Raw genomic sequence first — 15225 nt, 5'->3', positions numbered from 1 at the left:
AAACATCTAAGCCTAGCCCCTAGGAAAGTTAAGGCAGAAAGGGAGATATACATTCTTAAAGGGTTTCAGGTGCTTACCTTAAATCCCTTCTCTTGCTGAACTCCTCTGGTGGAATTGTCCATGGCAGGCCTTGAGGAAGACATTCTAGAACTTCTGAAGAGAAATCAGAGAAATCCACGCCATACTCTGTTAGTATTCCCTCTGTTTCAGGCTCAATTTCACCAGCCTGCCCAAGACTCTTAGCCAGCTGCCTATGGATAGAACAGAAATGGAATAACTGGGTTAGCGAACAAATGGAACATAGGTACCTGTCTCCTCTCTAAAAGTAAGGTAGTGGGAAAGTTTAAAATCTCCTGCCCTTCCACCAGTAGAAACATGATCATCTGCAAATCATGGGCAAGAGGAAAGCAGAAGACACAGTAATGCTCTTGTCCTGTTAAATCTGTAACTACAGTGTAATTTCACCTTTTTTAATTTGACATTCTGACTTCAGAAACAGAGCCAGAAGGCTTTTCTTAGGACCCCTCCAATTGTTCTTCACAGAGAAGTCAAAATTGATATTATGATCAACCCAGTGTGCTATTAAATCATTAGTTTCAGAGTGCCTGTACATTAAGTAATGCTTACTAGATTAATTCTGATGTTCCTATTTCACAACTCTACCAGTCTTATCTTTAAAATTTTAAAATATTTTATCTAAACACAAAAGTAATATATGTTCATTGCAAAGAAGTTAGAAAACACAAAATCCACTGAAAAGAAAATTAAAATTATCTGTAAACCAGTCACCCATTCACATTTTAGGGCACTGGCCCATTAAAAATAAAATTGCATTTAACAGGACAATGCTAACATTATGAACAGGGTTCCACCTTTCAGAAGGCAGATCTCACTCCTTACCAAATTGACAGCTCTCTATTCTCATAAGCATTGTCATGCCACATACAGATCACAAGTCTAAAGTTGTGCGTTGAATACAGGCAGCCAACAGGAGATGTGTTATGGGCCTTGGCTGCCTTTGTAGAGGGTATTGTGGAGACCAAAAATGGCCATCTCCTCTGTTGTACAAGTCTACTTATCTACCAGGGTGCTCCAAGAGTCCGCCCTCAGCACTTCCTGCAAGAAATTTAGCTATGGCATCAGGACATTCTCTGGGGCTATTTGATTTCTATGAAAAAGGTTCTGTTTCCTAAATAAGGGTAGATGCTTAGCTGCTGGAGTTCTTATGTGCACAGTGGTAAAGAGGAATAGGGGAGGTGGTTGCCTCATAAGCAGACTTTTAACAAATTCCAATCTTCAGACTTGCCACTGGAATGCAGCAGTGATGGCAGCAGGGCTGGCCCCATTTCTCACACTAGTCAAGAGAGACCAGCCCAGTCTACTTGTGCACCCGCCCACCAGCCTATGATTTCGGCAGCCTGCAGACTGACCTGTGGGCTCCTCCCATATAATGTGGGCTCAGAAGAGTACTTTCTCCACAAATGGGTGGTCTCTCCCATAAAACACATCAAAAAGCCAGACAGCAAAAATATGAGAGAAAAATTAACAGAAAGCAATCTGGAAAATCCCCAAATATGTGGAAATCCAACAACCCATAGGTTAAAGAATAAATAAAAAAAGAATTAGAAAATATTTTGGACCAAGTGCAGTGGCTCACGTCTGTAATCCTAGCACTTTGGGAGGCTGAGGCAGGCAGATCACAAGGTCAGGAGATTGAGACCATCCTGGCCAACATGGTGAAACCCCATCTCTATCAAAAATACAAAAATCAGCTGGGTGTGGTGATGCATGCCTATATTCCCAGCTATTCAGGAGGCTGAAGCAGGAGAATCCCTTGAACCAGAGAGTCAGAGGTTGCAGTGAGCCGAGATTGTGCCAGTGCACTCCAACCTGGTGACAGAGTGAGACTCTGTCTCCCAAAAAAAAAAAAAAAAAAAAAAATTGAACTGGGGTCAGGCACGGTGGCTCACATCTGTAATCCCATCACTTTGGGAGGCCAAGGCGGGTGGATCACTTGAGGCTAGGAGTTTGAGACCAGCCTGGCCAACATGGTGAAACCCCGTTTCTACTAAAAATACAAAAAATTAGCTGGGTGTGGTGGCACACACCTGTAATTCCAGCTACTCAGGTGGCTGAGGCAAAGGAATCACTTAAATCCAGGAAATGGAGGTTGCAGCGAGCCAAGATGGCATTACTGCACTGCAAGCTGGGCAACAGAGCGAGATGCTATCTCAAAAAAGACAGGAAAGGAAGGAATGGAGGGAGGGAGGAAGGGAATTTTGAACTGAATGAAAACACAACACGTCAACATTTGTGAGAAGTAGCTAAAATAGTGGTTGGAGGGTAATTTACAGCATTAAATGCTCACATCGGAAAGGAATAAAAGTGTCAAATCTGTGATCAAGCTTCTACGTTAAAAAACTGAAGAACAAATTAGATTCCAGGTAAGAAGAAGGACAGAAATAATGAAGAAACAAGAATCAATGAATAGAAAATGAACAAATAGGCTGGGCGCGGTGGCTCATGCCTGTAATCCCAGCACTTTGGGAGGCCGAGGTGGGAGGATCACGAGGTCAAGAGATTGAGACCATCCTGGTCAACATGGTGAAACCCCATCTCCACTAAAAATACAAAAATTAGCTGGGTGTGGTGGTGCATGCCCGCAGTCCCAGCTACTCCGGAGGCTTAGACAGGAGAATCGCTTGAACCCGGGAGGCGGAGGTTGTGGTGAGCCGAGATCACGCCACTGCACTCCAGCCTGGGCAACAGAGTGAGAGTCTGTCTCAAAAAAAAAAAAAAAAAAAGAATGAATAATGAAAACAAATCAATAAAACAAAAAACTAATTCTATTTTTTAGACAGGTTTTCACTCTGTCACCCAGGCAGAAGTGCAGTGGCACGATCATGGCTCACTGCAGCCTTGACTTCCCAGGCTCAAGCAATACTCCCACCTCAGCCTCCTGAGCAGCTGAGGCCCAACTAACTTTAGTATTTTTTGTAGAGATGGGGTTTTGCCATGTCACCAGGCTGGGACTCGAACTCCTGAGCTCAAGCAACCTGCCCACCTCGGCCTCCCAAAGTGCTGGGATTACAGCTGTGAGCCACCACACCTGGCTCAAAAGCTAATTCTTTGAAAAGAGAAAAACAGATAAATTTCTAGCCTGACTGATCAAGAAAAACAAGGAGAGAAAAACACAAATTACCAATATCAAGAATGAGAGAGGAGACACCATTTTACATCCCACAAGCATTAAAAGGATAAGGGAATAATGAATGACTTTAAGACAATAAATTCAGCATCTTGGATGAAATGAGCAAATTCCTTGAAAGGTGCAAACTGCCTAGGATAATTAAAATAAACTGATACTTGAATATTCCTATTTAATATATCTATTATCTATTATATCTAATGTATCTATTAAAGAAACGGAATTCACAGTTTGAAACCTTCCCACATAGAAAACTCCAGACCCAGATGGCTTCACTGGTGAATTCTACCAAGTATTTAAGAAAGAATTATTGCCAATTCTACATAAACTCTTCTAGAATAAAGAGGTAGATGGAATACTTTCCAACTAGTTTAATGAAGACAGCAGTACCTTGATATCAAAACCAAAGGATTAATGAGATCAATACCTCTCATAGACTTAAAATTCTTACAAAGGTATATCAAAGTTATTGAAAAAGAAAATTTAAAACTTCTTACAAGGTCATTAGCAAATAGAATTCAGTAATATACAAAAAAGGTAATACATCATGACCAAATAATGCAAGATTTGTCCAACATTGAAACATCAATCAATACAACATATTAACAAACAAAAAACAAACACATATCATCATCTCAGTAAATGAAGAAAAAGCATTTGACAAAATTTCAACGTTCACTTAAGATAAAAGCCCTCAGCACATGAGTAACAGGAACTTCTTCAACTTGGTTAAAGGCCTCTATGAGAATCCTAGCGCTAATGTAAAACTTAGTGGTGAAAAGTGAAATGCTTTCCCTTGGAGCAGAAAGAAGACAAAGTGTTCATTTTCACCAATACTACTTAACACTGTACTGGAGGTACTAGTGAATGCCATAAAGCAAGAAAAAGAAGAGGCATACAAATTGGAAAGGAAGAATTGCACGTTGCCTACAAGCAGGACAAAGGACTACAATTCCCGCCATAGAAGTGACCAGCTTCCTACTACATAATGCCTGGCCTCTCTTTATACAAGACTCCTCTCACTCTGTGAGAACCAAAATCCAGTACACTGTATGTGACTTAAACTCTGCCTCAACTCAAGACTTTGACTGTGAAGACAGAGATACAAAGACAAAAGGCTGCTTAGGGTTCACTCATGACAGCTAGAATGGTTTCTCGTGACAGCAGTGGTGGCGGCAGCATCCAGAGAAAATGGTGTCCTGCAAGAGTGGTGGTAAGAGAATAACTGGCATTATAGCCAAACTAATCCTGATAAAAGATGATGGTTGGGCTTCTTGTTCTTGGCTTTCCAGAGTTGCCTTAGTTCACATCCCTTTTCAGGTCATTCAAGTCTTTTGCTCAGTGAGCTCTTCAGTATCCTCCCAATAAATTCCTTTCCCAGAGTTGGTTTTTCTTGCTTGTAACCAGGAACCCAGACAATTAAAGACTCAGGTCCCATTAATTTTCAAAATGACTAAATTATTACCTGTGTTCACTAGAATGAAGTTCCAACTGAAGATATGGGGGACCTATTATCCCAACCTTTGAAATTTGAAGGACACAGGAATTCAACACTGTGAGTACAAGATGAATACTTATAACAATGTTGTTTAGCTTAAAAACAGCTTTATTCTGGTGATGACAGGTAATAATTAGTAATTTTAAAAATTATTTTGTATTCTGAAAATTAATGGAACCTGAGTTACTTCCAACCCATCTAACTCATTTATTATTCTCACAGGTCCCTGAGGTTCTGTTTCCTACATTCGTCTCCTAATATCAATGTCTTTAACTGTCTGTCTGGGTTCTTGTTGTAAGCACAAAAGACCAGTGCTGTTTGGAAAAGAAAAAAAAAATTTCTTGAAAGGATATCAAAGGGCTCACAGAAACAGTGAGAAGCTTCGAGAGCCAGAAAAAGGGGGAGAAACAAAGAATTACATGCTTCGTCTCCAAATTCTTCATTCTAAATTCTTCATTTCTAAGACTGAAAGTCAGGGACTTAGTATGTCCATCAAAAAAGTATCTTGAATCTCTTGTAGCTGCCAGGCTAAGACAGAAAAAACAAATTGAAAGGGTGATGAATCATTACACCATTGAATTTAAGGTCTCATTAAGTCACTTAGGTGAAAAGCAGGACACTAATCAGAGAGAGTAAGATTCAGAGAACCCGAACACACACATGCACACACACAAACACACACATACACACGCGCGATATAAAGGAGGATGCAGAAAGGTTTGAGTACCTTGAATGCCTAGTTCCAACTGACCCTCCATTGTCATGAGTCATAAATGGACATGATAGCACTAAATCCATTGTAAGGGATGGTCTCTGAAAAGACAATATAGCAGAAACTTTCTCCCAGTGGGCAGAACTTCAAGCCATATGTCCGTGGTCCACTTTAGCTGAGGAAGGACAACCTGATATGCTGATAGGCAGTGACTACAAGTTTAGCCAGATGGATAGGGACCTGAAAGAAGAAAGATTGGAGTACTGGTGACAAGCACATCTAGGGAAAAGACATGTGGATGAAATGGGCCCACTGAAATGAGTCCAGACAGGGTATAACTATTTGTGCTCCATGAGAGTGCACAGTGAAAGGCTTCCACTGTGGAGGCAGGATGGCCTGCGCCCGTGTATGTCCCCATCACTGCAGTGCTTGCTCAAGGGACAGAGGAACAAAGCACAAGGCAGCAGGAAATGCACTCCACAACATTCACTTCTCACTAATGCTGACCTGAATACCATTCTTGCAGGATGCTAGCTTGCCAGCAGCAGCAACCAACTCTGAGCACCTGATACACAGCCATGCCAGGAGGACCCCGCCCCCCAACTACTTCACATCAGATCGCATCCACTGAGCTCTTTTAGGATGGGAAAGGCAGTAATTCCTCCACTAAAAGAGACACTTACTCTAGGTTTGCTATCTGCATTTCTTCTACCTATATTGCTTATGTAAACACCACAATCCTCAGATTTACGAAATATCTTTTAAGCTATTATCGCACTCAACATTGTTTGTAATTAAGGACTTCACCTTTTGGAAGAAGTAAAGCCCATACATTTCACTGACTGGCATGATGTAATGATCTGACTACTAAGCTGTTGGACTAACCAGGAGGCATCAGTTGTGAGGGGGGAGTGCCATCCTCCAGGATGCATTGGTGCTCTGATTTAGCATCCTACAGGCAGTGTACATGGTTTGGGAAGAAAGAATGCAAGGAAGGAGTCAGGCCTTTCAATATCACACTTAAGACCCACACATAAAATATTTAGTTTTGCCTACATAATGCTCATCTCTACAGTTGAAAGGTTTTAGTACCTCTGGGGACATAATTATGATTCCTCTGAATTGGAATCTAAGACTACAAGAACCCTGACTGATATTAAAAGGCAGAAAATATGCTATGTACTTTCCTTCCAAAAAAAACTTATGTGCAACTCAAGCCAACTGAGAGGTTACTCAGAAGTAATAATTCAAGAATGGCAATAATAATATAAAGAAGTTAATAATATATTATTTTGAGGCATAGAAAATGCCAATATTTGACCATTTATTAACATATAAAACACAGTTTCTTCTGATTCTACCTAATAGTATTAAAAGTTACATAAAATAACTAACCATCCATTAATTAGATAGCATACATAGCTTCTGGGAGAAGTATAAAAATGAGATATCTCACATACAGTTTATTACAGAACTACACTAATACGAAAAGAAACAAATTCTTCTATGTGGTGGGAGTCTCAGTGTTTGTGAGGCTGACCTAGAACACAGTGACCATACTATTCTCGCCTTGAAGTTAAGAGTGAGTGAAGTTAGAATGCTATCCTCCAGGATACAATATGGCCCAAAATGATTGTCTTATGCCTAAAATAGAAAGGGACTAAAAACTTAGACAAAAGGCATTTTATAATGTCCAGTTTTTAAAATATAATACTAAAGTCCAGGAAGAACTCACTATTTAAAGATTTCAGGGAGGGAGAGTAGCATTCTATTAAAAAAAAAAAAACCCACATTTAAAAGGAAAAAAGGGAGCAAGAAAAAGAAATGGCAGAAGGACAAAACAATCTCTATAAGCATATAACCACAGAAATGACCAAAGATACTCTCAAGAACTCCCAAAAATATAAGCTTTATAAAACAAGAGCTTGAAGCAAAGATGCAAGTGCATAAGGAATAAATAAGTCATGAAAGGAAACAAAAACTAGGTTTTTAGACCTCAGGAAATAAGTAGAAAAGAACGATAAAACTATCACAGAAAATGAAAGTCATACTGGAAGTACCTAATGAAGAACTGACACTATTTGAAAGCCATAAGGATCATAGAGTAAAATCTTGAGAAAAGTGAGGAAAATGAAACTGGGCAAGTAGAGTTTAAAAAGATAACAAAGAAAACAGACAGATGTGAAAGGCAGACCAAGGAGTTCCAGGCATCCTTGAAATACAGAGCTAGAGATGAGGAATAGAAAACATTTTCTAAGATTCTTTGGAATAGAGAACATTTTTTTTTTTTTTTTAGATGGAGTCTCACTCTGTCACCCAGGCTGGAGTGCAGGGGCGCGATCTCGGCTCACTGCAAGCTCCACCTCCCGGGTTCACACCATTCTCCTGCCTCAGCCTCCCGAATAGCTGGGACTACAGGCACCTGCCACAACACCCGGCTAATTTTTTGTATTTTTAGTAGAGACGGGGTTTCACCATGTTAGCCAGGACAGTCTCGATCTCCTGACCTCGTGATCCTCCCGCCTCGGCCTCCCAAAGTGCTGGGATTACAGGCGTGAGCCACCACGCCTGGCCAGAAAACATTTTCTATTCCTCATCTCTAGATCCTTCCTTCGGCATAACTGAAGGAAGGAGCTAGAGATGAAGAAAAGGAAACATTTTCCAAGATCATTAAGAAAACTTTTCTGAAATAAAGAAAATTTAGGTTTACAGAAAGGGTAAGTCTCAGAAAAGAAAATTACAGAAAATCACCAATGAAATATATTCTAGTGGAGTTACTGGATTTCAAAGATAAAGATTTCTAAATACAAGAACTCAGGGAATATAGTTCTCATAAGCCCTTTCTGAAAAACTGCTAAGTGATGAACTGAGGTGTACCAAGAGATGGAGAAATTCCTCCACAAAGACTGGCACTGAGCACTAGATCCATGAATGGAGTGGTGGGAGGGTGAGGAGGAGGGAGGACAAAAGGAAGCAAGTGAAGTGATGGACCTGATATTAGTTGTTAAAACAGTCCTGTCATACCAGTTATTGGACCTTTAGAAAATTAAGGAGAAAAAAAAATTTTTCATCTTTTTTGGAGCTTTATAAAGTTCTGACACAATATTTTACCAGGTTATACTCTGAGTCCAAAGAGTCTCAATTTGTTTACTCAAATTACAACATGGCTCATAAAGACAAAATTATATTTTAGTTATGGTTTCCAAATGTGATCAATGACTCCAAGTTCCTGTTAGTAGTAATTAACATTTATTTTACGAGTTCCAGAGAACATTTCTCAAGTTCCTTATTTAAATAAATTTATTATGGACTTTCATTGGAGATCTATTTTACAGCAGCATAGACTGGACAGCTTATGGCAGATAAAAATCTAACAGATCAGCATGCTGAAAGAGCTCATGCTTTGGGGGCCTTAGATGCCCTAGAAAGAATCCTATCTTGACCGGGCGCGGTGGCTCACACCTGTAATCCCAGCACTTTGGGAGGCCAAGGCGGGCGGATCATGAAGTCAAGAGATCAAGACTATACTGGCCAACATGGTGAAACCCCGTCTCTACCAAAAATACAAAAATAGCTGGGCGTGGTGGCGCGCGCCTGTAATCTCAGCTACTTGGGAGACTGAGGCAGGAGAATCGCTTGAACCCATGAAGCAGAGGTTGCAGTGAGCCGAGATCCAACCACTGTACTCCAGCCTGGCGACAGAGTGAGACTCTGTCAAAAGAAAAGAGGGGAGGGGAGGAGAGGGGAGGGGAGGGGACGGGAGAAGAGAAGAGAGGAGAGGAGAGGAGAGGAGAGGAGAGGAGAGGAGAGGAGAGGAGAGGAGAGGAGAGGAGAGGAGAGGAGAGGAGAGGAGATGAGAAAGGAGGGGAGGGGAGGGGAGGAGAGGGGAGAAGAGAGAAGAGAAGAGAAGAGAAGAGAAGAGAAGAGAAGAGAAGAGAAGAGAAGAGAAGAGAAGAGAAGAGAGGAGAGGAGAGAAGAGAAGAGAAGAGAAGAGAAGAGAAGAGAAGAGAAGAGAAGAGAAGAGAAGAGAAGAGAAGAGAAGAGAAGAGAAGAGAAGAGAAGAGAAGAGAAGAGAATCCTATCCTGTCTACTTAATCATGAACTCTTCTGTCACCTTGAAAACCAGAATTCTTTGGTATATAAACAAAGCCAAATTCTACTAGGGAACTGACTTTTACATTGTGTATTTGTCTTTCAGAAGGGTTTATTTTTATAGTTTAAATTTAATTTCATTGTAAATTCTATTTAAAATGAATCATGAAAGTAACTTTCCCTTTTATGTAATGTAGTTCAAATGTTACAACTTTCTAAGTAGTTTCTGTCTTCTGCTTACTGTCTGAAAAGATAACAGCTGCTTTAGGACAACTATGATTCAATGTTATGTCAAAATATCTGGTGATTCTCTTAAAAACCACATTTCATCCTATTCTGCATTAAAATATGTCCTTCAAAAATAACTTAGAAGCTCTCATAGTCAAGAGGAATCTAAAGAGACAAGACAACTAAATGTAATATGAGATCCTGGAACAGATAAAGGACATTAGATTTTTAAAAACAAGAAAGTTTGAAGAAAGTATGGACTTCCATTAATAATGTATCAATATTGGTTAAGAGAAAAAAACTAGTTTTGGAGGAGGAGAGAAGGGGCAGGTGAGAACTGTACTATCTTGACAATTTTCTGTAAATCTAAATCTGTTCTGAAAAATAAAGTTTATTTTTATGGGCCAGACATGGTCGCTCACGCCTGTAATCCCAGCACTTTGGGAGGCTGAGGTGGGAGGATCACTTAAGCCCAGGAGTTCGAGACCTGTTTGGACAACACAGCAAGACCCCATTCCTATTTATTAATTAATTAATTAAAATTAAGTTTATTTTTAAAATCTTGGAGCAGAAAAGGAGTAAAAGTAATTTATATGTCAAGCAACAGATAAATGATAAACTAAACCATGTCATATTTTTCAATTTTTTATGTATTTCAGAAAAAGAATTTCGAAGATGTATGTAGAGTATAATTTAACTATGTAAAAACATTTATGAAAATGCTGAAAGGGACAAATGGTGTTAATTATTTGAGAGAGGATTCTGAGTGACTTTTTAATCTATTTTCTAAGCTTCCTTTAATATCACAAAGTTGGAGGTTTTTTAATTTAAAAATTATACAAAAAATAATTATAACAAAAACTAGAGTGCCCAATATTGGTTTGCTACCCAACATTCATTTCTGTCTTGCTCCTTCCTCATAAAAATCTAGTTTTCATACAGGAAACACATCTCACCTTCAGCTCCAATGACAGATACTAATTATTCTAATAAATTCAGTGTATGGCCTCCCCTGGTGACTGTAGTCAATAGCATTGTTGGCAGACAGGGTCTCCCTTTTTGTGTCACATGTCATCAAGAAAGCAGGTAGCCTAATTGTACTGGCAGCCATCTTCACAACCATAGAGAAACCACCACTGGATTGCTGAGGACAGCAAAAGACAACCTGATAACATCATCCAGTCACTGACTTTACTGGGTCTGCAGCTGCACAACCTTTGAATTCCCCCTATGTGAGATAAAATTTTCTCTAATTAAGTCACTCTGAGTCAGGCATTTTTATAATTTGCTGCTAAAAGCATCCTACTACAAACTATTTAAAAAGATCATCCATGAGAAGTAAACTTCCCTTTCCCTCCATTCAGTCTGCAACAGAAAATGTAAAGCTCTTACGACCAAAAATAAAATCTTAGTACTGTTAGCATCATAGATCTTGTAGAGGTATTCACTACACACTGACATGCAACTGCTGGGTTCCAGAGCATAAGAATACTATAAATGGCCCTTCCTTAGGCAACATAATTCTATCCTAAAGGTGCTCCCTTTATAACTTCCATGTTGAACTAGGCCCACAAAGCATACACCCAGATCATTTCATCTTCATGGAATAGAGCAGCAAGGCCAGGAAGCCATCCCTGTCTCCTAGAGTGGATCTGCCTCATTAGTACTGTCCCTATCCTTTGGTTATATCCTCTTTCTTGCATGTGCCACTTTCTAGCTGTGTCATGGTGCTTTAGGTATGCCTCTTCCTTATCAATAGATAGGGGGGATCATCCATAAAAAGAATAAACATTTCTTTATTTCTGTGTACCACTGAGACTTGTATGCCTTTGGTGTCCAACACATGTTGGTGACTGAATATGTAAATAAACAAATTAATGCTTTGAACCTATTAGAGAGGCATACTATTCTTCCTTGAAATGCCAAAGGAAAGCTAAGAAAACTGAGGATGGCAAAAAACAAATAAAACTCAAAGATAAGTACTTCAGTAAATTATCCAGTCCTACCATAATTAGCTGCCACATTAGCAAACTTATTAACACATCAAAAAATCAGGAAAAAAAAATGCCTGCTACTATTGCTTTTATTCAAAACTGAACTTTCATCAGTTACTGTGTGGAAAATACCTCCTCTCCAATTGTGAGTTGCCAATTCAAGATAAGAAAAAGAAATAAAAGTCATACAGATTAGAATGGAAGAAATAAATCTCTCATTACTTACCAATGATGTGATTATCTACATAGAAGAGCCAAAGGAAATTACATCTGAAGTACTGAAATGAATAAGGGGATATAGCAAGATGGCTGGATATAGGATATTGTATAAAAATTAACTGTAATTCTACATATCAGCAGCAAACAGAAAAGACAACTTCAAACATCTATTCTTCAGAAGATACCATTAATAACACGAAAAGACAACTCACAAACTGGAGAGAAGATAATTTCCATATCAGTGACTGCTAAAAAGATTACTTTCTGGAATATGTGTTTTTTAACTCCAAAAAAATCAAATGACAAACAGCCCAATTAAAAATGGGTAAAAGCACCAATGTATGCTAAAATGAATGGGTGAAATTAAGCAGAAACAGAATATTACACAGACTCAAAAATCTTTCCAAAAATACAGTATAATAATTACAAGGGAAAAAAGTAGTAAGTTAGGAATCATGGCAGATGCTTCCTTAACCAGGTGATCCAGGTGAACATCACCAGTATTACTTACTGACATTATGTGCCCCCAATAAGATGCACATCACCTCTGTGGTATCTTTCCCAATAATGCCTAATCTCGATCTAATCATGAGAGAACATTAGACAAACACAAACTGAGAAACATTCTACAAAATCACTGGCCAGTACAAGAGTAAAGTTCATGAAGGACAAGTAAAGAGTAAGAAATGTCACAAACTGGAGAGACTACAGAGACACAGCTAACTGTATTATGGGATTCTGGACCCAGATTCTGGAACTGAAAGAGAACGTTAGTGGAAATAGTGATAAAATCTGAGTAAGACCTATACTTTAATGGTATTGTACCAAGATTAATTGCTTACTTCTGATAAGTATTCCATGGTCATGTAAGATGTTAACATAAGGAGAAGATAGGTTAAAAGATATACAGGAACTCTCTGTTCCATTTTTGCAATTTCTGTAATCAAAATTATCTAAATAAATAATTAACTGTTAAAAATAAATGGGTAAAAACATGAAAACACTGTCTAGAAGAGGAAACGTGACCATGAGTATATGAAAAGATGTTCAACCTCATCAGTAATTAGGAAAAAAATAACAAAAATCACCCAACAATTATCACTATTTTTACCCACCTGGCTGGCAAAAATGAGTCTAACAAGTGTTAATAAGAATGTGGAGCAATGGAACTGCATACACACTGCTGGTAGGACTAAAAATGGGTACAATCACTTTGGGAATGGTTTGGCTAGAAAGTTGTAAAGTTAAACATGTACCTATGTATGATTCAGTAATTTCCTTTTTAAGTAGAGTCTAGAAAAACTTTAGTTAATGAGCACTGGATGTTTGCAGGAGCAAAATTCTCTGTTCAACCCAAATGTACATTGCTAAATTATGGTATATTTCAGAAAATGGAAATATTATGGATTAAAATGAGTGAAATATGTGAGTATATTTTAGAAACATGTTAAATGAAAAAAGGCAAGTGATAGAAGAATATATATAACACGGTATTTTGTATAAGGTTCAAAAATAAGCAAAACAAAATGACATTTAGGGTTATAAATATGGGTAAATTATTTTTTTAAATACATTTTCATTAGTATATTTGAGATAGTGGTCACCTCTGGGGAAAAAATTATGGTTTGGGATACAGGAGAACAGACAGGAAACCTGAACAGTATTGGTGATGTTATATTTCTTAATCTGGTTCATGAGTTCATGGGTTGGTTTTAGTATTAGGTTTCAAAAATTATAGAAGTGTTACATATATTCTTTTTCCTGTGAAATATGCTTTGTAATTAAAGTTGATAAATATTTTAAAAACAATATTTTAGTCAAATGTATACCAAAACCTTAATAGTGATCATTTCCGGGGATGAAACTCTGGGAAATTTTCATTTTCTATAGTACACATTTGAATAAATTTAACAGTAAATATTCAATATGTATGTATTTGGAAAAAATAAAATTTAGAAATGTTTGTTAATTTGATATTTCAATAATAGTTGTAAAAGAGAAAGTTTTCCTCCATAGAGTTATTTATAATGATAACTTCAATTTTTCTTCACTAGAGCTTCTCTATGAATACTGCTCCCATTCACAACGAATGACATTCCAACTGAGTCCTACTGTAAAATTAATCTGAACGGCACTGAAACAATATTCCCAACTTCCTACATATGATAGGTGGGGGCCTTGGGAGACATATAAACATTCTATATAAATAAGCATCAGATCTACTATCCTGGGTGATATGCCCATTAAAAATGTACTGAGGGAAGGGACCAGCTACAGACAGAAAAAAATATAACAAGAAAGTCCTTCAAATTGGCCTCTTTGCCTTAAAGAAAACAGGAACACTAAATAGTCAAGATTAGTGTTCTCAGCCATTCATCATCTTTCCTCTACTAAATACTCTTATAAACTCCTAGACTTACAACTAGACGATATTTAGAAGACAGTCATGCACTCTTGCAGTGATTACCACTATCATATTACTACTCTTAAATACATGCTCTCATACGTGTTGGTCCAATGTTGGAAACTCCATGCAAACAGATATAATGGCATCACAGCCCTGAGAATGTACAAGTGGGGAACAACCAAACATCAACTACACCGAGGGCCCAAACCTCCAACAATACAAAGTAAAAACAAAGTGTGGCAAATACACTTGTCTTTGGCTGTATATTTTATGTATTATTTTCTATAATCAGGAGAGAGAACGAGTTATTTTCGCTTCTTATGGCTCAGTACTATAACATAGCAGAAAGTAGCACTTAAGGAATAGGGACCTCAGGAACGGTGTTTTTAATCAGTGAAAATAGATAAAAGCATGGAGAAAAGAAGTAAGAGTCAACAATACTGAGTTATTTAAGAAAAGGTCTTGAAATTTAAGAGTGAATTGGTGTTGATATGAAGAAAGCAAAGAGGAAGCTGAAAGGATTTAATGAGTATAAGAGGAGGTTGATGGTTATCTAAGGTCCTCTAACATCGTAATATTTTCAAGAAGGTGCACTAGAAATTGCAGTTGAAGATGGCGACTTTGGAAGAAGTGCCAAAACTGCATGCAGTGCTCATCAAGGAAAGGAACAATTTGGTAACCTAAGCCTGGATCAGGATCATTCTCCTCCATTCCTTTAACTTTTGCTCTGCCTTGACCAGGATTTTCTGTGTTGAAGACACAGCTTTTTCCAAAGCTGATCCTTACAGGCCACCAGGTGGAGCCCAACAGTCACAAAAAAAGAGCCCCCCACTCAGCCTGATTGGCTTTTTGCCTCCTAGCCCGCCA

At 38.3% G+C, this 15225-nt stretch overlaps 1 protein-coding gene across 2 annotated transcripts in view; it reads right to left on the bottom strand.

Annotated features, from left to right (window-relative positions):
- The window catches only part of DIS3L2 (DIS3 like 3'-5' exoribonuclease 2), a 375419-nt gene that overhangs the window by 170166 nt on the left and 190028 nt on the right, over positions 1 to 15225 (bottom strand). For both annotated transcript variants that reach the window (XM_063713123.1, XM_024243284.3), the window contains exon 9: positions 78 to 251. In XM_063713123.1, coding sequence (XP_063569193.1) covers positions 78 to 251 — 174 coding nt within the window. The remainder of the gene's footprint in view (positions 1 to 77; positions 252 to 15225) is intronic.

The sequence above is a fragment of the Pongo abelii genome, chromosome 11 (genome assembly GCF_028885655.2).
Source record: "Pongo abelii isolate AG06213 chromosome 11, NHGRI_mPonAbe1-v2.0_pri, whole genome shotgun sequence".
Lineage (NCBI taxonomy): Eukaryota > Metazoa > Chordata > Mammalia > Primates > Hominidae > Pongo > Pongo abelii.
The sequence above is the reverse complement of the archived record's forward strand: the minus strand, read 5'-3'. Positions and strand labels throughout refer to the sequence as shown.